The sequence below is a fragment of the Apus apus genome, chromosome 1, assembly GCF_020740795.1.
Source record: "Apus apus isolate bApuApu2 chromosome 1, bApuApu2.pri.cur, whole genome shotgun sequence".
Taxonomy (NCBI): Eukaryota; Metazoa; Chordata; class Aves; order Apodiformes; family Apodidae; genus Apus; species Apus apus.
The window spans coordinates 193,163,393-193,187,773 of NC_067282.1; the positions used below are offsets into that span (position 1 = coordinate 193,163,393).

At 40.0% G+C, this 24,381-nt stretch overlaps 1 protein-coding gene across 1 annotated transcript; it reads left to right on the top strand.

Annotated features, from left to right (window-relative positions):
* The first annotated feature begins 872 nt into the window (after positions 1 to 872).
* NAPEPLD (N-acyl phosphatidylethanolamine phospholipase D) lies at positions 873 to 23,332 on the top strand. The gene is given in 6 exon segments (XM_051623288.1): positions 873 to 926; positions 928 to 1,082; positions 12,781 to 13,093; positions 19,108 to 19,754; positions 20,803 to 20,917; positions 22,173 to 23,332. Coding segments are annotated over 6 exon segments (1,410 nt in total). The 3' UTR covers positions 22,299 to 23,332.
* Positions 23,333 to 24,381: the final 1,049 nt, after the last annotated feature.

A 24,381-nucleotide genomic window follows, 5' to 3' on the forward strand; every position in this document is an offset into this window, starting at 1 on the left:
CCTTACAGAGACTAAGAGAATGATAGGTTACTGATAAGAAGAGCAAGGCTCATGTTTCTAGCTTCCCAAGACCTACCTTTAGAATTTGGCCTCTGAGCACAGGTAAGATTTCCTCACTAATAAACTGGACGTACATTCCTAAGATTCCAGATAAAACGCACAGAAATACGTTATCAGAGCTCCAGATAGACTGAGATTTCATACTGCAGCTCCTTTTTTATTTGTTCATTTTCTTCATTTCATAGCTGCATAGCTTCGTCCTTCGCCTCCCACCGTATTATGTGCTGAAGGAGGTAAGGAAAGATACAAGAAAATACATATTTATTGCTGAGAGCCCAGTGTTCCTGGATGGGGTGCCTCAGAACCCCCTGCTGCCCAGCCGGCTGCTGGGGCTGTGAGGCGATGGTTCCAACCCAGCGCAGGAGGAAACCCGGGCCCCAGCTCGAACCTCCCGGCGCGGGGGAACGGGCCGCGGGGCCCCGGGCGGTGGGCTCCGCTCTGCGGGGGCGGGGGGGCTCGCTCGGCCGCCGCAGCTGCCGCGAACGGACCCGCTTCAGGGTCCCGCGAAAACCCAGCCCGGGAAACTTGAAACGGCAGCCCCAAGGCGGCCGGAGCACGCCCGTGCCCCCACACGGGGCTGCGGGCCGTGTTGAACGACCCCGGGCGCCGGCCAGAAGCAGAACCAGGCGCTCCCCCCTCCCCAGCGCGGAAGAGCGCTCCGGCCGCAGCGGCAGCCCCGGCGCTGTCCCGCCACCGCCCGGGCCCTCCGGCCGCAGCGGCAGCCCCGGCGCTGTCCCGCCACTGCCCGGGCCCCCCGGCCCCCCCCGCCGCCATCTTGGCAGGGCAGCGCGGGCCGGGCGGGACCAGGCGCCATGGGGCGGCTGCGGGCGCTGTGGGGCTGCTGCCCGCAGGCCGCGCTGCCCTCCCGCCGCGGGCTGGCCGGGCGGGACGCGGCAGCCGTTCCACGGCTCCTGCTGGAGAGCTGCGGAGCCGCCGCGCAGGGGGTGGAGCGGCACCATGGAGGAGGAGGAGGAGGAGGAGGCGGCGGACGGGACTTGTCAGGGGCACTGGCAGCCCGGGAGGTGAGCAGCTGCCGGCGGCAGGCAGCGCTGCGGGGGCGGGGGTCGCTGCCCCCGTGCCTTGCTGGGGGCAAGGACCGGCCCGAGCCGAGCGGCTCCCGCGCCCTGCCCGTCCGGAGGAGCAGCTGCCGCCCCCAGAGCCCGGCGGGCGGCCGGGGGGGAGGGAAGCGGCGGGGCTGCGCACCTGCTCGGAGCGCGGCAGCGGCGCCGGCCGGGCTCACGGGCCGGGCGTCCCGCCGGGTGAGTGCGGGGGGCACCGGGCGGGGGGCACCGGGCGGGGGGCGGTGGGGAGCGGGGCCGGGGCGCGGGGCAGCCCCGCCGACGGCAGCGGGACAGAGGAGCGCGGGCATCCGCTCGCCCAAGCGAGGCGCTGGGCGAGGTGTCCGGGGCCGCCGAGCCGCGGCTCCTGGCCGGGAGGAGCCGTGTCAGCCGCGCATCCCCCGCGCTGCTCCGAGCAAGAGGCGCGGGCTGGGTGCGGGGAGCCGAGTGCTCCTGCTGGGAACGGGCATCCCCCCGGGAATGCCGCGGTGGGCAGGGACAGACCCCTGCTAGTGCCAGGTCCAGAACCGGCTGGGACGGGGAGATCCTTCGCCCCCGTGAAAGGAATCCTGAGGGAAACACTCTTACCTTGCCCCCGCCCTCCCAGCGGCAGCGCGTTCGTTTCCCGCAAATTGTCAGTAAAACGGGCCCCGAAAGAAGCAAGTTATATAATCGGCTGTAGAAAAATACGTTTCGCGGTACTGAGGGTTCAGGGAGGGGTTTCCTTGAAGAGGAGGCACCGGGAGATGTTTGCGGCTCGCGCTTTTCTCGCCTTGTGCGGTGCGAAGTGGAAGAGATTAACGAAGTCGTTTAATGTCATTAGTTCAGTCAAATAATCGCAGTGATCGGCAATTATATCTGGTAAGGATTTAGGTAAGGTATTTGTTGAACGTCTCCTTGGCTTGCAGCGAAGTTCACGTTAAACTTCTGCAGAAATGTCTTTTCTAGTGATGATTACGATTTCTTCCAAGTGAAGCAAGTTTTTAGTTTTAAAGGAGAGCACTACTTAGGTGTTTTTTTTTCTTTATTTGTCGAGCTACACCAACTAAAGTGGCGTAAAAAATTAAAGATAGTGACAGGAAAATCACTTCGGTTTACTAGGAAAAGACCCTTGAAAAATAATGTATTTTTAATTCAGTTGATAAAGTAAGGTTTATTTTATAGGTAAGATTATCAGGGAGACAAGAAGAAATAAGATTTGTATCTTATTAATTCAAGAATTATTGCAACACTTGCTTCAGAAATGCCCCAAATAATGTGAAATTGAAATACCTTTTATGAAAATGTAATGGGAATTTTCAATACCTGCAGACTGGAAAGTCCTGATTCAGTCACTATGATGGAGAGGACACATTCATGAGGGGAGGAAGTAAGGGATGATAGTGAAACTGTTCAAATATAAATAGCAGTTAATTTGACTTCAGCTTGGCCCAAATAAAGAGAGATCTGCACCCTTTTTAAACAGAAGCAATCTATTATTGTTTTCTTCACATGTATTAACTAAGTAGATTCAAGGAATTACCTCACCCGAAATCTATTTCCTCAGCCTTTGTAACCTGAAGATTGAACCAAAATTGCTAATTCTCCATTCAGAAATAGCTTTTAAAATACCTTCTGCAAATGGGAAGGCAATGGTTTTGTTGGTGATGAGAAAAATGGAAATGCTGCCATGTTAATTAGTGCCTTTATATGTAATACCTGTTGTGAAATTTGTTTTTGCCCTTGCTCACATCTGTCAATCCCTTCCTGATCTCACTTGAATTTCTTTCATTTGTTGCAAGTAGGTAGCCTGCAATATGCTGGCTAGCACTGCCAGCAGGGTCCTACTTCTAATAAGCTCAGAGCCAGCACCATGGTAGATCCTTTGGTCTACAGGCAACATTGCGTAAAATGTATTTTCCTGTAAACCACAAGTTGCACTTTGAATATACTTTTTGAATATTCTTAGAAGTCTAGGAAAGAAGTTACATATTGTTTACTGTTTGCATGTAGTATCTTAGTATTTAGCAGCTGTATAAAGAAGGGGTGACTTGGGTTGGAGTAGCATGCATCTTTGCCCAAGCAGGGGAACCTTACAAAGCTGTTCAGCAAAGAGAAGTGGGCACTGGGAAATGACACTAGGAAAACATTTTGCTGCTGTTGTCCCTCTACTGTGAAAACCAAGGTTTGGTAAGATGCTGTGTGAGTGAAAAGTCAAGTAGTAAGGAACATGTATCAAGATGAATATAAAGATAATTTTCTTGTGTAAGACCTGTTACCCTGGTTGGAGCTGATAGTGTTACTGTTGGCTGAGTCACACTTATGGTAAGGTTTCAGATTTTATTGCTTGTAATATTTAGAAATTGTTTAATTTTTTAAATGGGAAATGTCCCATGCTGCAAAAGGTTTTTTTTGGGAGATGGTTTCAGTGAGGTTCAGCTATTTCTGATATTGAGATTGCGGCAATAACAAGTTGTTTATTTATGTCTAGTTAGGTGTGTTTATATTAAACACTTTGTATCCTTAAAACACCTACATATTTAGAATGGTGCCTCAAAAATTACTAGATGGCTCACATTTGTGTTGGAAATGGGCCTTGATGATTCAATAAAAAATAAACAAACTTTTAATGTCAGCACTTTAGTTGTTGACTAACAACCAAAGCACTTTGCATTTTGGGTATATGAAGAGAAATAAAAATCTAGAATCAAGGGGATGGAGCAGAAGGCCCACAGCATTGTAATGAAAAATGTTAACATGTTGTGATGTTTCCACTTTCCTTGGTTATTTGTGTTTTGCCATTTCTGGTGTACTACCACTTGTAGTTTCCTGTAATGGCTGTATTTCAGTTAAAGAACCGTAAGGGTGCTGTATCATGCATGCTTTCTAGCTTTCCAGTATGAAGATCTGGAGATTTAAAACATTTATATTTGTAAAGGCTGGTGACCTTCTAGCTTAACTCATGTGAAAGATGCTCTTTGAAATGTTACGTTCAAGAAAAAAACATATTTTTCAACAGAGAACAGCTTCTAATTTCCTTGTCTTAACTAACCTGGATTTGTTTGGTTTTCAATACATTTTAAGTAAAATGTTATAAATAGTTCTATAGCATCCATATATATATATATATATATATGTGGGGTGTGTGTACATGCATGCAGAGGAAGAGAGAGAGAATGTTGTCGGGACAAGCAAAAGTTGAGCTTATGTTGAAATCTAAGTAGACTTAGAATTTAGGGAAATAGGTTTATGTTGCAGAGCAATTACATTGGGTTCTATATGGTTGGACTTTGAACTGAAGACGGAATAAAATAGGCAAGTATTTAAATACGTGTATAAACAAAATTGTATTACTGTTTTAACTTGAAAATAAAAACTAGTTTAGTGCTAGGGTGTTGCTGTGCTTCCTGGACAACTGAGGTTTTATAGGATTTTAAAGGATTATTCTCTGTGTGAGTCTAGAGGAGGTTTGCGTAGGAGCTTGTTCCATTCTGGCATGCAGAGAAAAGGAAAAAGAAAATTAAAAGGCTTAGTAGATGAGGTGGAGATAGCAATTGTGCAGTTGCAGACATAAAAGTGACAGAGTTGCTTATAAATTAACTGCTTCAGATCCTGCTTTGCCACATGGATCCTATGGATCAAGGTTTTAACATTATTTCTATGCAATTTTATGAAAGCAGTTCTTTGCCTTTATGGCCTTGTGCTACAAAGGAAATCAGGTTTCTACCATGGTATGTTCAAGTAGAGCCTTAGTTTTGTTAAGTGTGGTACTATTTATTTTTAGTCATATGTATTTGACATAAGGTTTCAGATGAGAAACCTTTACCCTCAGGACAGAGTGCAAGCTTGTAATATTTTAAAACTTCATTTTAGTTAAGAAAAAACTGCTAACAGCTTCAGCATTACATAATAATATAAAATACTAAACCCAAGATGCGTAGGCTATTAATGCATGGAAGTGGCTCAAGTGTGTTTGTAAATGCTAAACGTTAACGTTTGGTTGTTTTTTCTAACCATAAGCCCATCCTGGAAAGGTTTGCATCTCTTACTAACTGTAGGCACGTCACTAGACCAACTGAAACCAATAAACTACTTGTTTGCCTAAATACTTAGAGAAGTGAAGCTGGTTCCAGAACACTAAGGCTGGGTTACAGCTCCTGTAGCTGGGATGGTAAAAGTTTTGTGTTTGCTCTTTTGTAAAAGCTTTATTATAATTCTGTAAATGTTTGAAGGGCCATCATTGCTGTTGGCATCCATGGTTTATGTATAGCCCAGCTGTGTGCATGTGCTATGTTCTCTTATTTTTCTGTTGACTTTAAAAATTACCTGCATTCGTTTTGTGATCCAGTTATTGCCTTGTGTACCATAACACAGCTGTAATGCACAAACCTTGCTTCTGTGTGTTGTCAGCCTGAGTCCTGCAGAGCAGGTAAGAAACTTCATTCCAGCTTCTGTGTTTCCAGTATTCTTCCTTATACATTAAGTAGCCATATGAAATTAGTTGTTTAGAGAGATCAAAGTAAAGCATTTCATGTTCTGGTGTAGGGAAAAGTGGCTCCTGCTTTCCTTTGGTGACTGCTTCAGCAATAGCACAGAATTACTCTGCTTTTGTGCTTCAACATAAGTCTAGGCTGTGCTTTTAAATGTGATGGCCACATGCCAACTTCTGGATACTTTGATTCAAAACTGCAGTATAAGATGAGGATAAAGAGGGTAATAACTTAATAGGCCAGAATAGCTAAAGAAATTGGCTACAGGGTCTACCACTTCTGTTAATATGTGTGGCCCATATGGACAACTCCTGTCATATCAGGGATCATAACCTAACCAGAATGTGCAGGTAACAGAAAACATTATAATATTAAATACAGCTCATAATGATGGCTGGGGACTAGCGAGTGCTCAGATTGGACAGGGACAGTCAGCTGGGGCACCTGGAAACAAAGGGGAAATAGTTATGTATTGTCCCAGTTCTAGGAGGAGTCATCTATATGCAGTTAATATGATGCCCATAGCTGATCAGGGTTAAACCAGGGTTGAGAAATAGCTGGCTCCAGGTACTATTGATGGACATGACTCTAAAGCATATTTGCATTTGTATCCAGAGGCTTATAAGGGTGTAGTTGATAGGCACTTGTAATTACTATGAATAACTTCCTGTTGGTTTAGTTCCCATAATGAATGGCAGGCGAGTAGAGGTTGGAATGTGCAGTAACGGGCGTGGGCTGCCTTTTGGGTGGTAGATACTGAATTTGCTTTGTTATAACATGAAACATCACTCTTGAAGAAGGCAGACAGTTTAAGCAGCATCAGTATTAAATGTGAATGAAACCTTGGACAGGGAATAGATTGAAAATGAAATATATTAAGAGTAGGGGGAATTGTTGAACCTGTTTGGTGGTGTGTGTAACTGAGGTACACTGAGTGAATTCTAAATAGAGTGTATTTAATTAATTATTTTTTTAAATAGCAACAATGGCATAAGTAGTTTCTGTTTACAACAGTGTATTCCTGATCTCACCCTTCCCTGTCCTAGCCAGTTTGTTGGTATAAACACTTGTATAGTTTCTTACACAGTAGTGCAGGTGAAAATGAAATGCTTCTCAAGGGGATGGGAGGGTAAGAAGTGACTATCATCTAGATCAGTTGCTTAAACTAATTCGTTTGTGGACACAAATATTTGTTTTGGCAAGCCTGGGGGAGTAATGCAGGCAGAAATAGGTTGCTTCATGGTGGTGGCTATGTAAGTAATGCAGCTGTTAGAATACGCCTAACAACAGATGAACATGGGCAGATACTTCATGTTTGTTTTACTGTTGATCCTCAAAACTAGGCAAGAATGGCAAAGGATTCATCCTAATTCTTTGAGGTTGTTTATGGATAAAGCTATTTCTGTTTCTCTTATCAGCTCAGTTATTCAGCTTGAACACTACACAAGATCACTGTGGAGTCCAGATACTTAAGGGATCTGTTGAGAACAGAGAAGAACTGGGATGGCAGTCTATAGCTGTGCTGTGAAATGGGTGCATCCAAGAATGGGAGAACTCTGTACTAGCATGGATTTTTTTGCTTTGTGGATGTTTGGAAAATATGGAAATAGGACGTCACACAGAATCCCAAGTTGGCTGCTAAAATATCAGGTCATTCAAATGAAGATTTCTGCACTGCTTGTGCTTGCTTGCAACTTTTAATGGGAAATATCAAATAATAAAAATATTTGTAAATAAGCTAGTTACAAGCTTGAGAGATAATCTTTGTGTGAAATCCTAAGTCCAAGAGTGTCTGGAATAATTGCTGTTGCAGTCATAAAAAAATGTATAATGAAAGAAAACTTCCCAGTTGTTTAGCAGTATATGGTTTGCAGAAAGCTCAGGTTCCTGCTTTTCTAAGGCTGCAGGGGCATGATGAACAGCCTGAAGTACTGCACAATACAAGTTTAAAAGCATTCAGAAATTTCCAGTCTAGAACTGTTCATTAATTAAAACAGACAATTTAAAAAAATAAAAGCACAGCCAAAACTTAGCTGGCAGTTGTTTGAAAGTTGAGCATGCAATAGGACTTTTTCAAAAGATTAGTTGTATGCTCCCTAGTGTTTGCAAATACCTTTTAGCTGAAATCCTTTTTTTTGTTTGTTTACTTTGTTTGAAGTACAAACCAAACAAGTTTGCTAGGAATTGTGTGCTGTCCCTTTCTGGTCATGTGTAGTTCAGTCTGGGTCTGGATGTAGCCTATATGGAGAGACAGCAATTAGAAATGGACCAAACTTGTTGCATAAAAAATAGAGAGAAGTAAGGATATTTGGAAAGCAAGCTATGGAATGTGCAAGTTAAGTGTGAAGTTTTGTGGATGTTGTTGGGTTTGAGTAAATTATAGCTTCATAATAACTCTTTCTTAAACCTTCTGGCTTATTAATTTGTTAAATAAGGACCACATTTCTATGTAGAAAATAAGCATAAATCTGTTCCAGCAGACTTCGTGGTTGGTAGCATGTCTATGCATGGCTGTATGCATAGCAGGGGGAACTACATCCATTTCAGTTATGGAGTAGTGGCTGTCAGAGGAAACTGGGTTTAAAAGGTGAAGACTCTCACAACAGATTTTGTGTTGATGCAGTTATTCTTTAAACAAAGTTAAAATAATTTGGCTTGAAGCTCTGCAGTGTTTAAAAAGATCATTGAAGAAGAAAAATTTTGATGACAAAGTGTGTCTTGTAACATTGATATATCCTGTTTCCAACCTTCTTTTGGAACAGAAAATACTAACATGTTTAACTTAGCTTTTACCTGTTTTCCTAGATGAACAAAAGACTTAAAGCGAAAAATATTTGTATCCAAGTTTTTGGCTGTATAAGTAATGCTACAATAAACATTTGACCCCAAACCTGTCGTCCTAAAGGCTATCTTCCTCCTGTCCTCCCACGCTGTTTACAGGTGTAAGCCTGTGATTGGGACATAAAACAAGGGTTTTCCTGCCTGATCCTTAACTTCTGTCTGGCTTCGTGCATTACTAGGGGCTGCTTAGTATTTGGTGCTGGAAAACCAGTTATGTGAGCTCTGTGTTTTGGTTCATGTTAGGCTTTGTCCTAGTCCTAGTGGTGGTGTTCTGTCTAGAATACCTTCTGCCTTTGTGGATTTGGGTTGACTAATGGTCTCCCTCAGTAGTTTGTGTCTTGGTCCAGTTCCAGTTTCCACTGAAACAGTCAAGTGTCTCTGAGCACAGAGAGGGTGACCATGTTTGTGGCCTGCGCTGGGCCCCTTTTACTAATGGTGGCAATCCACTTGTTCTTGTTTCAGAGTAAGTCACCTCTTCCTGAAGGATGATTTCCATTTGTTAAGAAAGCTGTTTAATGCTTTATCTTTGTTTTAAAGTGTGACAAATAGAAGATTTCTTGTGTATTTCTTGTGGAACCTTGTAATTCCAAATATTCACCAAGGGCATGACCCTTTTCCCCTGCCCCTTGTAAGTGAACACAACTCTACTCCAGTTCGATTTTGGTGTCTCTGTTGCTCATAATTTGGCTGGCAATCAAGTGCTTACATTTATTTTTCAATGCCAGACTATTATTTTTCTTGGGGAAGAATTCAGGAAAGCTGGATGAAAAATCAGCTCACTTCTGATTAGTTGTTTTCTAAAACTTAAAATATACCTGTCAAATTTCTTCGTATGTTGAGGCTTTATTTTGCAAAAGGGTAAGAATCTCCTTAGATTACTAACTGCTTGAGTTTTATTTTAAGCTAATGAGTTAGGGCTTTGGGAAATTACCATCTGCCTTTTTTTAAAATAAGAAATATTAGATCTCTTTCACTAAATTCCATTAATATTCTAGTATATATTTTACCACTTGAAATGAAAGGGAAATTAACTGGCAAGATTGATACTTCAAAGGAATCTACAGCTCATCAGGAATACTTATTTAATTGTTTGTAAATGTGTCCCTTTCTTATGCATGTAAAAGAGTTTGAAGCATTATCTGAGCACTGAGGTCCTTTCTCCCTTGGGTTGCTTATGGAATACTAATGAGGTGATCTGTGTGCATCATGTGGAAAATATGTTGGCAGACAGATACCTGCAGTGCCTTAAATGCTTTGGCATTGTCTTTGTTTAATCAGCATCGTTGATCCCTGCTTCCCCTCGAGGTTTATACTTTCAGAGTAAGATCAAAGGTTTATATGAAAATTTAAGGAAAAGCAGAATTCACCTATTTTAGAGATGAAGAAATAGATAAACAGAAGCTTAAAAATAAAACCTTAGGCACTCCAGTCTTCAATATAAAATGTCTTGTAGGAGCAATAATTACAGTAGTTATATGTATTTAAAAATCAGATATCTATGATGTGAAATAATTATTTCCTGGAATTAAGTACCTATCTGATTAAACTTTTGTGATTTGTTTTCATGATGTTTTTTAGAAAAGTAGATGTTTTGTGCTGTGTTTGTGTGCTTTGCTAAATTATTAAGCTGGCTTGGCATTCAAAATACTCTTTGAGGAATGCAAAAAAATCCCAAAAAACAACCAACCCAACCCTCTTAAAATAAAGTAACAGTTAAAATATCCATTACAATTTTTTGCGTATTCCATCCTTTTTGTGGCACTGATTCTTAGAATGTTTCTGCTTAAAATGGTATAGAGCAAGTTGGGTGGCTGTTCCATTGAGGGCTGATTCCAGTAAATGTTTAGTGAAATGGAGAAGAAAGCCTAGGACTATCAACAGTTAAATGGAAATTGTGATGCAGAGGTGGTATATTATTGCTAAATAGAAAACGCATAAATGGAGTGGTTCCAGTAAAACTAGACTGCAAAGAAATTACATTCAAACAAGATTATAACCAAGGGTACTATTTATATATATATATCTATATATATAAATATAAGCAATGTTTCCTGGACATTGTTCATACTTCTTCATCAGAGGTGAATTTTGATGTGTTAATATTTTATGTCTAGTTTATGGCAAAATAATGGCTATTTTGTTAAGAATATTTCACAATATTTATCAATTGTCATGTCTTTGTGACTGACACCACACTTTCTGTTTAGTTATCAGCTGCTGCTGAAGCAGCAGGGACAGGATCTGCATTTGAAGTTGGAGCATCACCAGTAAATGCGTTTTGCTTCAATTTGATAATAATTCTTACATGTGTGTGAAATATTAGCTGTAATCATAGAATCATAGAACTATTCAGGTTGGAAAAGACCCTTGGGATCACTGAGTCCAACTCTACATCCCTGTTCTACAGAGTTCTCCCCTAAACCACATCCACCAACACCACATCCAAATGACCATTAAACACATCCAGGGATGGTGACTCAACCACCTCCCTGGGCAGCCTATTCCAGTGTCTAACCACTCTTTCTGTGAACAAGTTTTTCCTAATGTCCAGTCTAAACTTGCCCTTGTTGCAGCTTGAAGCCATTCCCTCTTGTTCTGTCGCTAATGACCTGTGAGAAGAGACCAGCACCAACCTCTCTACAATGACCTTCCAGGTAGTTGTAGAGACTGATGAGGTGTCCCCTCAGCCTCCTCTTCCTCAAACTAAACATTCCCAGCTCCTTCAAGTGTTCTTCATAAGATTTATTCTCTAGGCCCTTCCCCAGCTTCATTGCCCTCCTCTGTGCTCGCTCCAGCACCTCGATGTCTCTCTTCAATTGAGGTGCCCAAAACTGGACACAACACTCCAGGGGTGGCCTCACCAGTGCTGAGTACAGGGGGACAATCCCCTCTCTCCTTCTGCTGGTCACACTATTTCTAGTACAAGCCAGGATGCCATTGGCTTTCTTGGCCACCTGGGCACACTGCTGGCTCATATTCAGCTGCTTGTCAATTAGAACACCTAGAATGTTGCAGTAACAATATATTCCTTTTCCTCTGGAATTATGAACTTATGAGGGATACAGTGAATTAAACAGTTTCTAAGAAAACTGTGGGCTTTAATCCTGTTCTCTGAAAATGTTGTTTGAGCAAACTGGCTTTGCTCCATAAGCCCAGTGTTTCTCATATGAGTATAAGCTAAAGTTTGAATATATGCGAGCTAATGATAATAGGCTAAAACACGTGGTGGAGAGTTTTTCAGAGGACAAACTTCACAATTTGTTATTAAAAATGATTCCTGCACCTAAGCAGTATATTCTGCTGTCTGTTCATTACTGGTCATCTAGTTTTTATCAGGTGGAGTCTCTAAGTATCAGAAAGTTGTGCACTCTTTAAAATAGAAACCTATTTAAAAGAAACCCAGCAACAACCAAACCCCACAGAACCCCAGAACATTTTAAAAACTGAAGCATTTAGTTTTAACTAAATGCTTCAGCAACTTTTAAAATAAAATAGGTGTATTTGTTTTTCCTACCTTGGGTATAATGAGGTCAATAGGACTCCTTATTCCTAAACTCTGCAAAACTTCAGTGCAGTTTGGAATAAGAGGCTCTGACTAGTGAGTTTGCAGTTTTCTAAGAAATGCCCCAGAATTGTGACTTTATAGAAATAAGCTTTATACAAATAAGACATCACAGCATGATTTGAGATACTCCAGTTTTCTGTGGCATTTCACTAGTCAGTTCAGTTAATTTTGTATCAAAATTGCATTTGAAGCAGTTACTGTTTCTACAATAAACTTCTTCATTTTGGACAAGATAGGAAATAGAACCAAATTGTGTTCTGACTGTTTGTGTGTGTGCATCTTGTCAGTAGAAGTAATGTATTATTAATGCTACATGAGGTTGCTGCTCGTATTACAAAGTGAAGTCACTATATAGGCAAATCCTAAGGTACTGAGTGTATAGTTGCAGTGTCTCTTGGACAGGTCTGCAGGATTGTATTACATGAGGCACTAAATGTCAAAAGTTTCAGAAGGAACTTACTATTCTTCCAAAATGTAAATTAGGGAACCCTTCCCCCTCACTCTTGCAGTTGATATATAGTAATGTCAGTATCCAAAGCTGTGCATACCAGGGAGTAAAATTCCACCTGAACTACAAAGAGATCTCACGTCTGCTTGCCACAGCATGTTTTTGAAGTCTTTTATATATTAGTAACTGTTGAAAAAAAACATATTTTGTTGAAGAAAAAATACAGTAGATGATAAAGTAAGAAGGGTAGGCTTGTTTCCAATATGTGTGAGAGTATTCAATCTTATGCATGTTGATATTAATCCAAGAAAAGATTTAGTAATTTAAAACTTATTTCAGTTCTTCTGAAACAGAAATGGATAAGAAAATGCATGAAGAGCAGCCTTTGACTGCAGGTAACCAGTACCCGAAGGAAGCAGTGAGGAAACGTCAGAATTCGGGACGAGGTTCCAGGGGCAGCGATTCTTCCAGGACCTCCAGGAAAAGCTTCAGGCTGGACTACAGACTAGAAGAGGATGTAACTAAATCAAAGAGAGGCAAAGATGGGAAATTTGTCAACCCATGGCCAACATGGAAATCTCCAACCCTGTCAAATATTTTGAAATGGTCCCTCATGGAAAAAAATAACAGCAATGTGCCATGCTCAAAACAGGTAAATACTTGCATGTTTTCAGTTCTTGATTTAGACTGCTTTTATCTCTGCTCTAGTCAATAAAATAGGACAGCTTCTAGCTCACATTTATTCATCATCTTTTGGAGACTTGTAAGTATTGTTTTTCTGATCTTATTATCACTTTTCTCAAGAGGTGGGTTAATACTTTTTGCCTCTTTGTTTTCTTCTTCTTTTTATTAGCTCCACCCCCTTTGATTTATCCAGCTTTGTTTTTACAAAAACAACAAAAATATCCTTCTAGCTCAGTCATAAACTACAGTTGCACTTTTGCCTTTTTAATAGGTGTTGCCTTATGAGGCATGCTACTGACATCATTTGTATTCCATGAAATAGCTGTGGTATATCTAATTTTTTTTAAATTGCCTTTCCCTTCCACCCCTGGCTGCCATTCACTACACAGGTTACATCTTTTTTCATAAAAATATAATAAATAGTTGCTGTCATTTACTTACGGAAGTGCTTGCAAATCTCTGTTTTTCAGTACACCAGGATTAAAACTTGCATATATTAAAACTAACCTGAGCAAGAATTTGTACTGAAATACGAAAGGTACAGTGTCAGATCACTGGGAAACATCATTGTTTGTTCTTGGTGTACTGCTTCTGTCAGGTATTGTATGTAAAGGAGGCAGGGGAAGCAAATTCTGAGAGAAGCTGCTTTTCCATGAAGAGTACTGAACACTGGAAAGCTACAGGTTATCTTTGTGGCCACGACAAGTCTTATGATGGCTGCAGTTTTGACTGCAATGATTACTTCTCAGTGTTTTCTAACCTGTTGACTGCACTTTAGAAAAGCTGTGGTGAAGGGTGCACAGCCAAAGCACTTTTGAACTAATAGATGTTAATAATGCTTTTAAGCATCCAAGATGGCATACTTAAGCTATAAATCTCAGCATTTAGCAAAGAGCTTATATTTTTCATTTTTATTGTATGTGAATTACCTGTGAAGGAAGGAATTTGATCAGCTTTATGGACAGAAAAGTTGTGTTACTTAGTAACACATGATGGCCAGAGGTTTGGGCATTTCTTTAAGGAAAATGTTTAAGGGAGAAATAATCTTGACTGTGATTGTTCTATAATAATAATTTGACTTCAGAAAGCACAGCAAACCTACATCAGTCTTGGAAACAATGTACTATTTTAGATTTGGTGTCCTGCTTCTAGACGTTATCTGCCCCTTGTAATAACAACAGCTGCTGTGCCTCTGCATGTGCAGCTCTCTGGACACTGCTGAGCTGTGATGCTTTGACTGTGTTTGTGTAAAATTCACACCTTGGCATTTTCAGTTGCCTTTGACCACTGCCCTATTGCATATGGGCACAACAGGTTTTGCATTTTGCCAGCACCAGTCAGAAACCTGGTTAATGACTGAGGAACTTAGAAGGCAGTGATAAAGTGTACTACAGAGTGCAGAACATTCAGCTTTCTGATGGCTGTGGAGGACTGTGGCACTCCCCTTTAATTTAGAGATTATCCTTGCAAGAAAGGATGATTACAAAGAAATCTACTCTGTACCAGTCATAAAGCTATCTCTCTGACCCAGCTGGGATTAATTTTGAACTAATTTTATTGTTTTGCATATGAAACTTTTTAATTAAGTGCTTGCACTTATTCAGGAGCTCAGTGAAGTAAATCAGAAGTAGAAAAACCTAGATAGGGATCAATGAAATGCACTTCTTGTGTCCCCAGACATAGCAATGCTTTTTCCAGCTATGTTTGTTCCACACCTAAATCAACCTGTAAAGACTAAGGGCTCCATAGTTTATTTAGCACTTCTAGATAGCATGTCCTTCAAGCAGACTCCTACTTCAATTTCCACATTGAGTGTATCTAGTGATACCCTGCTGAGCTAGGCAGGTTCAGTTTGTCTGTACCAAGTGCTTTGCATATGCAAAAAAAAGAAAAAAGCATATTATCCAGGATATGTCCTTCACTGTGTAAAAGCTATATGTATTATAATCATGCCTTCACAATAAGCCTGCATGATTATCCAGAATGCGTAGACTTCTTGTATTTTCATTACAGGCTTTATTAAAAACTTTTTTTCAGTGCTGTTGAGAGTATCTTTAATTACTAGTTGTTGGATCAACAATTTAGATTGTTTTCATTTCTGTAAAAAACAGTGGTATTAGGGTACGTACCAAGTGCCAAAAATCCTAAGCTAATTAGCTGGTTTTACCAAAGCCTGTCATGTGTTTCTTCTTGCTTTGCATTAAAAAGGAAAGGACAACATTGGAGGGAGAAAGGGACACAGCAAGAGGAATTTTTGTATTATTCCAGTGATGAAGATAAGACAGTATTAAGCACATTTTGCTTCTGTTGGTAGCTGATTTGATATTAATGCCATATTTCAAAGATCTGTTAAAATTCTTGTAGTATTAATAAGTTTTAGGTTAGTCCGACAGAGAACAAAATGTACTATAGCAGGATGAAAGTTCCATGAGATTATGTATATTGTTCATTGTGTTACTTTATCCTGTTGCATGAGTTTTAAGAAGTATACTGTCAACAGAACCTGTGTTGAAGTTTGAAATCTTATGAGTTGAGTCCTTATTGCTTTAAAAGGTAATTCTAGGGATTTTAGTATACTTTTGTAAAATACAAAAACCCCCCAAGCATAAAGCACATGCACTGACAAGTAATTTGGTCAGCTATTTCCCTGTGTGATTTTTACTATGATAGCTCAACCAACTGTCCGATTTCTGATCTCATCCTCTGAGCAATCACTGATTTGGATCAGAGGCCTGTGTGTCACAAACCTGTAGATTTCTGAGTCTGTGTTAAAGTGCCTTTATGCTTTTGGTTTGTGTTGAACTTGTGTTCACAGAGTGTCATTGAATCAGGTCAGGATACCAGTTGTTCAAACTGTGCTACTCTTTATTTATTGGTCTTCCTCTCAGTGTGTGCTTTACAAATGCCTTTTAGTCCTCCCTTTAAATCAACTGCTTGAAATACTTAATAGTGTGGATCCTAGTGACATCCCTGTAAAGCCTTTAATAGTGCAAACGTGTTGTGGTTTTACCCTGGCAGGCAGCTAAGCAGCACCCATCTGCTTGCTCGCTTCCCCCCAAGTGGGATGGGGGAGAGTTGGAAGGGCAAAAGTGTGACAGCTCCTGGGTTGAGATAAACACAGTTTGATAGGTAAAGCAAAAGCTGCACACACAAGCAAAGCAAAGTAATAAATTAATTCACTCCTTGTCATGGTCAGGCAGTTATTCAGCCATCTCTAGGAAAGCAGGGCACTGTCACTCATAATGGTTACTTGGGACAACAGATGCCATCTCTCCAAATGTGTCCCCCCCTGCTTTGATCGCTGAGCACGACGTCATATGATACAGGATACTCCTTTGGTGAGTTTGGGTCAGTTGTCCCAGCTGTGTCCCCTCCCAGCTTCTCACACACTCCCAGCCTAGTGGCTTAGGTGCTGTGTAAGCACTGTTCTGCAATAGCTAGAACATCAGTCTGTTAGCAACACTGTTTTCAGCACAAATCCAAAAGAGAGCCACATAGGAGCTGCTAGGAAGAAAATTAACTTTATCTTAGCCAAAACAAGTACAACGTATTTGAGTCCCAGTTAAGAACTCATTTTTCACATCTGCCAATTAGTGAGTTCTTATTCCACTTATGCTAATTTTTATAACCAGTCTGTGTCAAATGTCAGCAAAAATAGATTAATTTAGAATTACCAGGATTGATTTGTAGTCTGCCTCTAAAAACAGCTACTTAAAAAGAATATTTTCCATAAGCAATGTATTTACTGACCTAAATTGCATTATGACAATTCATTATTAAATTCCATATCCAAGTTTAATTTTTTTTCTATAACCCGATTTGTTGACTTAACCATGTGTAATTTGGGTTGTCCTGATTTCAGTGTTTGAGTATTATGTTAATTTTGTGGATCTTCAGCTCTTTTTAAATTTTATTTTTTAAATTGAAGTATCACAGCGTAACACTCTATGGTTCAGGTTTCTGCTGCTGTTGTTGCTCCCATTGACTTAGAATGAAACAGAGACAAGAAAGTGATACTTCTTTCTTGGAGAAGCAGTCTCAGTCTAATACACATACTTTTGTTTATTTGTGTATGAATTAAGTGATTGTGTTGTATTGAACTTATATTCAGCTTTATAGAAGGTTATCTATTTCTTGTTCCTGGAAACAGTAATGAAACTTTTTCAGTAGATGTTGTTTGTCCATTAGCTCTCAGAAAAAGCAATTTCATTAATGTTTTATTACTTATAGTAGAGTTACAAGGGGGTGGAGGTGTGTGTGTGTGTTTGGGTTTATTTACCAACATATGCCTTTCAAATCAATAAAATATTGTGGAGAAAGTAACTTTCCTGAAGCTGTCAGGACTGTTTTAGCAAGGGAAATCATAGGCTCCTGAACTGTCACAGCATCAGCCAGGCTTTTAAGGGAATGGGAGGTCAGCTCTGGATAAGCTTCCTGATAGCACTAATCTACTATCCTAGACCTAGAGAATGAAAGCAGCAACCATGACAGGGAGAACTTGACTAGGAACCAGAAGTGCTGGGACACCTGTGATTACCAGGGAGAGAAGAATGTCAGGACTCTGTAGAAGCTGCCTAACTCATTAAAACTCTCCTCAAGTGATACGAGGAGTTCAGGCCAGAACTGTTGAGGAGAGCCTTAGCCACACTGAGGCAGAGCTGGAGATGGTCAGGAACTCCTGGAAGACTTTTGCTTGGTTGTTTTTTGTTGGTGTTGTTTGTTTGTTTTTAATAAACTCTTATTTATTACAAGTAAAACTTTTGTATAAGCATCTCAGCCAAACTGCAATGAAGAATGCCATTCCTGTTCACAATGAGAGAACCTTCAGTGGTTGGATGATCACTTTCAGTAGGTAACGTGCAGTCCTGGCCTTCTTTGGGCCAACTGTAGCATTTTTGAGGCTACACATAGAGTCAAATTTGGAAGCTGATGAAGCTGAACACTTTCTGGTCTGGATTAATGTTCAGCTCGATCAGTTCTCTGACCTGTCAGACTTGAGAGGAGACTGCATAAGTATTCACCCTGGAACAAGAGGAAGGTGGGGAAAGGTTTCCATAACTTTGTTACACAGAACTATGGATTAAGTTGATTTGGAGTCATTCATGGGACTGCATCCTGAACACACAGGGAGATCAGTATAGTGATTTATTCAGTAATAATGAAACTTTAATTACCTTGAAGGCTTAAATATAATGAGAAGCCTAGCTAAGTGCCCTAAGGTCTATCTTAAAAATGAGATCTTGGTTTGTGTTTTACAAATGTTGATTCAATTACTGTCAGGATGGGAAGAGAGAATTGTAAAAGCTAACATTAGCCAAGTGAGTATAATCTTCATGTGCTGCTTCTGTATGTATTGGGGAGAGAGAGCAGTTCTGCTGGAGGCTAATAGAACAGAGCTTTTCTGGAGTGCTGTTTGGAACAGGGCATTCTCTTTCATCTGTAGGTTTGTGACTTACCTGTGCTGGGACTTAAGGGTTGCATTATTCAGTTGTGCAATCTAAACCTGAGCATTTCTTACAGTAACAGTGTGTGTGTGTGTATCTATAGATACATTGTTTTTCAGGTGGGAAGGTCAACTGATGGCAAAGCCTTTCCCAGGATGCTCTTAGTACCTTGCAGTGCTTTCAATCAAGAGAGTGAAATGCAGAGTGCTTTCAGGCTTTTGCTGTTCAGAGATCTCCTGGCCTGATGGGATATTCTTGAGCTCTCTCTTCTCTGTATTGACACAGAAGTGAAAATGTTACAAAAAAAAAACTAAGAGGGAATTAGGAGGAAGTAGCCTGGTCATTAAAAAGGCATCTGTTTTGTGTTACAATTCTCTGATTGTCTCAAAATATAAACAAAACTCAAGTCTTGACCGTAATGATTTGTGCCTTGTATGCAGTTTTTGTTCCACAGCCAAGTACATTCTGAAATCTCTCATGCATATTGTGTGCTTTTTTGTTGTTTTGTTTTTGTTTTGTTTTGTTTTTGTTTTGCTAGGAACTCGATAAAGAGCTTCCAGTGTTAAAACCCTACTTTGTCCAAAAGCCAGAACTTGCTGGGAAGACGGGAACCGGTATGCGAGTCACGTGGTTGGGACATGCCTCGGTTATGGTGGAAATGGATGAACTGATATTTCTTACTGACCCAATCTTCAGCCAGAGAGCTTCCCCCACTCAGCTGATGGGTCCCAAGCGCTTCCGAGGACCTCCGTGCACAGTAGAGCAGCTCCCCAAAATAGATGCAGTCATGATCAGCCACACCCATTATGATCATTTGGACTACAACACTGTCAGGAGCTTAAATGAACGTTTTGGGAGTGAGCTGCGCTGGTTTGTGCCTCTGGGGCTCTTGGACTGGATGCAGAGATGTGGTTGTGAGAATGTGATTGAACTGGACTGGTGGGAAGAGAACTGTGTCCCTGGTCGTGACGCGGTAACTTTTGTCTTCACCCCTTCTCAACATTGGTGCAAAAGGACTGCAGCAGATGATAACAAGGTTCTGTGGGGCAGCTGGTCTGTCTTAGGACCTTGGAATAGGTTTTTCTTTTCAGGAGATACTGGGTATTGTGTTGCTTTTGAACAGATAGGTAAAAGGTTTGGACCTTTTGATCTGGCAGCCATCCCCATTGGAGCTTATGAGCCAAGGTATGAAAATCAAAGTTTGATCAAAATACGTAAATTAAATTATATACTAATGACAAAAAATACACCCAGGAGTGAAAACTGTAGGTATACTTTATACAGAATACATAATAGAATGTAGAGGCAAAAGAAGAAAATTGATGAGGCAAAAGGACATTGCTAATTGAGGGGGGAAAAAAAAAAAAGAAAGCAGGCAATTGGAAGATGGAGCTGAAATGTCCAGGATGCTTGTCTATGTGATGTTCTTGGAAAGTTTTTTCTTCAGTCTTAAGCATAGCAAGGATGCAAGGTGACTTCTTCCATGCAAAATGTTGAGTAGAAATCTGGAATTACTTTGTGGCTTTCTTCTGAAACAGCATTACTTAAATCTAACCCATTTAGACACATGCAAATGGCTGCTTTTTTCTTCTGCTTCAGTCTTTATGCTGTTTTTGCAACTTATCTGGAGATAAAGATGAATCCTGTACAGAGTGTGAAACATCTGCTGGTTTATGCAACTGTATCCTACTTACAGCTGGGTATCTAAACTTTTAGATTATAACAGTCATATAATGCTGGAAGCAAAGCATGTATAGGCTGGGAAGGGAAGATAGGGATCAGATTAACATGGTAAAAATCTGGTATCTTTCAAGAATTGCCAGTTCCTCTCTTCTGCTTTACCACTGTTCCCTCAGGCTATCTTCTGAAGCACATACTTTTTTGGTGTGCACTGCGAGCATGACATTTTTTCGGGTTGAATTTAGATCTATGGCCTTAATGCCTTGAGGCACCACTAGTATGTCTTTGTACTATTAAAAATATAGATAAGAAAACATCCATTTGAAAAAGGGACTGAAATACATGAACTGCTATTGTGTGGGTGTGTTGGCATATTCCAGTTTTTTGAGTGTTTGGTATGTTGTTCAGACATACATGCTCCATAATTTTACTGATTAGGTGAGCATTTTTTAATTTTTATTTTTTAGATTCTTTGTAACTTACCCAAGGAAAGTAAAGAAGAAATCTTGCACTGAATTAGGTGACACAAAAAATGTACTTTGTGTTTTGGTAGGTGGTTTATGAAATACCAGCACGTGGATCCTGAAGAAGCAGTAAGAATCCATATTGATGTTCAAGCAAAGAAGTCTGTAGGGATTCACTGGGGAACCTTTGCTTTAGCAAATGAGGTAAATGTCAACACTATGAGTTCAGATCCCCTGAGTACGAGGTCATTAGTGAAGCTTTGCTTATGCAGCTTAACCTAAGTATCTGTAAATATATACTTAAAATGTAAACTTTGTATGAGTGAGGAGTTGTTGCTGCATGTGCTGCATGCAGTTGAAAACGATGCTTAGCTTTTCATAATCAATCACACAAGTATTTCTGTGGTTAAGATTAATTTGAAAGTACAGAGTTATCAGAACAAATGTGGAGGATTTCTGGTATCTGAAATTTGAGGAACATGAAAGGTGTGGGCAGGTATGTAATAATAAAAGTAAACTGAACAGTGCATCACTGGGAGACAGGAAGAACTGTGTGCCTGTAGGTCAATGCAGTAGTTATTGATCATGTCTGTCTAGTAAATAAATTGGATAGTGTTTGAATAGTTGATTCATAGTTAACTATCAGCAAGAATATTCTGAGCTGCTGATTTAAAAAAATTTTTTTCCCCTGACCAAGTTCCCAGTTCTAGTAAGCAGGTTACCCAGTACCTTCACAGTGACTAAAAATGCAGTGAAAAGGAAGTACTTTTATCTGCTTTGATACACCTTGTCTGGTAGCTGTTTTTCAACTTTGTCTTTGCATTAGTTGCACCATTTTAGCTTATAATTCAGTCCTGATGTAGTCTAGTTCACCTGGTATGTCCAGTTCTCTTTAACTTGAATATAACATTTTCTATCCACGATGCCTCCAATAAGCTGTGTTGCTACTGCCCACGGTACAAATGCCACTGTGTCTTTAGAAGCACACATAAATGCATGATTTCTCTCTGGTCATGCCTTTTCTGAAATACAACAAATACAATTAAGTAACTTCAGGGGGACCTCACTGAAACAGCACTAGTTGTTAAACAGCAAAGCTGAAGAACTTTGTTTTACTTAATGAAAGTGCAACCTGCTGTGCTGTGAGCCCAGCCCTTCCTCCTCTTGCCCTGTGTCTGCCTCAAAGGGACCTATTGCAACACATTGAAGAAAGACAAATTTTGGATGATAGGTTGTGCCTTGCTAGCTACTCTGCAACTGTAAATCAGCATTCTTACCATTTAAAAACTGAAAATGAAACCAAACATTTTAATTTGACAAACATATACTTGTCCTTTTTAGGTATTTTTAAAAATGTAGACCATTCTTGTTGTGATAACAGATTCAGCAGTGATATTCTTGCTTTCCCCAAAATGCTGCAACAATATATTTTCTTATTTTTATATTCTTATTTTTCCAGTATTACTTGGATCCTCCAGTTAAACTGAATGAAGCTCTTGAAAGATATGGCTTGAAAAAAGAAGACTTCTTTGTCTTAAACCATGGAGAATCACGGGACTTGAGTACAAATGATGTGCTTGATTAATGACAGTAGCAGTTCCTTGTGAACCCTGTTTGATTTGAACTACCAATTAATGTTACAAATATTAAATAACATGTACTTACAAAGTAGATTTTTTTGAGTGAATTGGATTTTTAGATGCCAGGTTTATCAGCTTCAGAACTAAAACTTGCATACAGTTTCTTCATAAATTTTACTCATTACATTGTTTATACATTTTGAGAGGTGTTTTAAAAACGGATTGTTAATATATAAGGTATTGTCTTGGAATAACTTGCAGTTTCAACTCTTATGTACACCACTGATAAATTACTGTGTTTGTTTGTTTTTAAAACTCATCTTACCTGCAAAAGCAATAATAAAAGTGCAGGACATATTCTTGGAATTAATAGCTTACTTGAATTAGTCATTGTTAGAATTTCATGTCCCACTTGCTCGTCATTAATCTTCAGGTTATGCCCCATGCCTTGACAGCTTCACTGTATGTTTTATGGGGTGGAATCTTCCAATACAGCTGTGTTGTTAAAGCACAAGCACAGTAAAATAATAATTTTACTGAGTGCTTCTAATTTTCATATACTCATGAACCACAAAAGCTGAATTTTACAATGATCTAAAGAAACGTGCCTTTTAAAGAGAGATAATTTAATATTGTATCATTGATGTGTAAAACTTGCTGCTGGCCAGAGTATCTGCACACTTTCATTGTTTTGTCCATGTTTTTAAGTTGAGCCTGAATGTGTCTAAAATACCTTCCCTGTCAAATGCAGTACATGAAATAGCAGAATCCCTTAATGGCACTTGTCTTTGCATTGACTCAGCCTGTTACTAAGTACTTTATTTTAAAATGAAAAGTCTTGAGGGCTGTGGTAATTTTTCTTAGAGCTTCCCTGTAATTTTAAAGTTGAATGAGAGGTTACAGTATTGTACAGGATTGTTCAGTATTGTAAAACTTGGCTAAATGCATCTGTATCAAATTGCCATGCTAATTTACAGAATTAAAGCCCACTGTTGCCAATAAAAAGGGTTGTTATTCTCCTTCATAATTCTTGGGCAAACCATTTTTTTGTGTAATTTTTTTGCTCTTGCTGTCCATTACATTTTATGTTCATAGTCCATGAAGATAAGTGAAAAAGACACATTATTTACCTGCACTTTAAAAACATGAAATAGTGGCAAATAATTAAAACCAATAACTGAGATGTAATGCTAGGAGTAAACGGAAGTACTCTTTTAACTGCTGACAGTTATCTTTAAAAAATTTGCATCAGCAAGTCGTAGAAGTCTTACAGATCTTAATACCAAGAAAGAACAGCACAAGGAGGCAAGAATCAGTCCAAGTTCATGCTGAAGAAGAGTTCCAGGACAGAGGACTGCACTTAAGAGAAAAGCAGCTTGTATTCCTTTGGTGAAATTCGTATTTGACAAACATCAATATTTCTTCACTTGAAAAGGTAATTCTAGTATGGTCTAGATGTATTAATCAGAATTTGTTCAAAACTGTTTTAAAACTATTTTCAGTCATTCAGTGTTGATTTTGGGAGGGTATTTCAGATTAAGTCTGCATAGGGCCTTGTATTTACAGAATAGCTTCAATAATGATTTGGATGATATAATGCATATTACACGTTCATAATATTGTTGAGGAGCTGAAGCTGCAAGATGTTTTGAGTATTTTGAAGGATGCAGTTAAAATGAAGTTGTGGGGTTTTTTTCTGGTTTTCAAAATCATTTGTACACTATTCTGTAAAATTCTTTACAGTACTTTAGAAGAAATGGAACTGAAGTGCAGAATGCAGTGTAGGAGAAAGGGACCTGGGGGTCCTGGTGGACAGGAGGATGACCATGATGAGCCAGCAGTGTGCCCTTGTAGCCAAGAAGGCCAATGGCATCCTGGGGTGTATTAGAAAGGATGTGGTTAGTAGGTCAAGAGAGGTTCTCCTCCCCCTCTATTCTGCCCTGGTGAGGCCACATCGGAATATTGTTTCCAGTTCTGGGCCCCTCAGTTCAAGAAGGACAGGAAACTGCTTGAAAGAGTCCAGGTCAGAGCCACAAAGATGATTAAGGGAGTGGAACATCTCCCTTATGAGGAAAGGCTGAGGGAGCT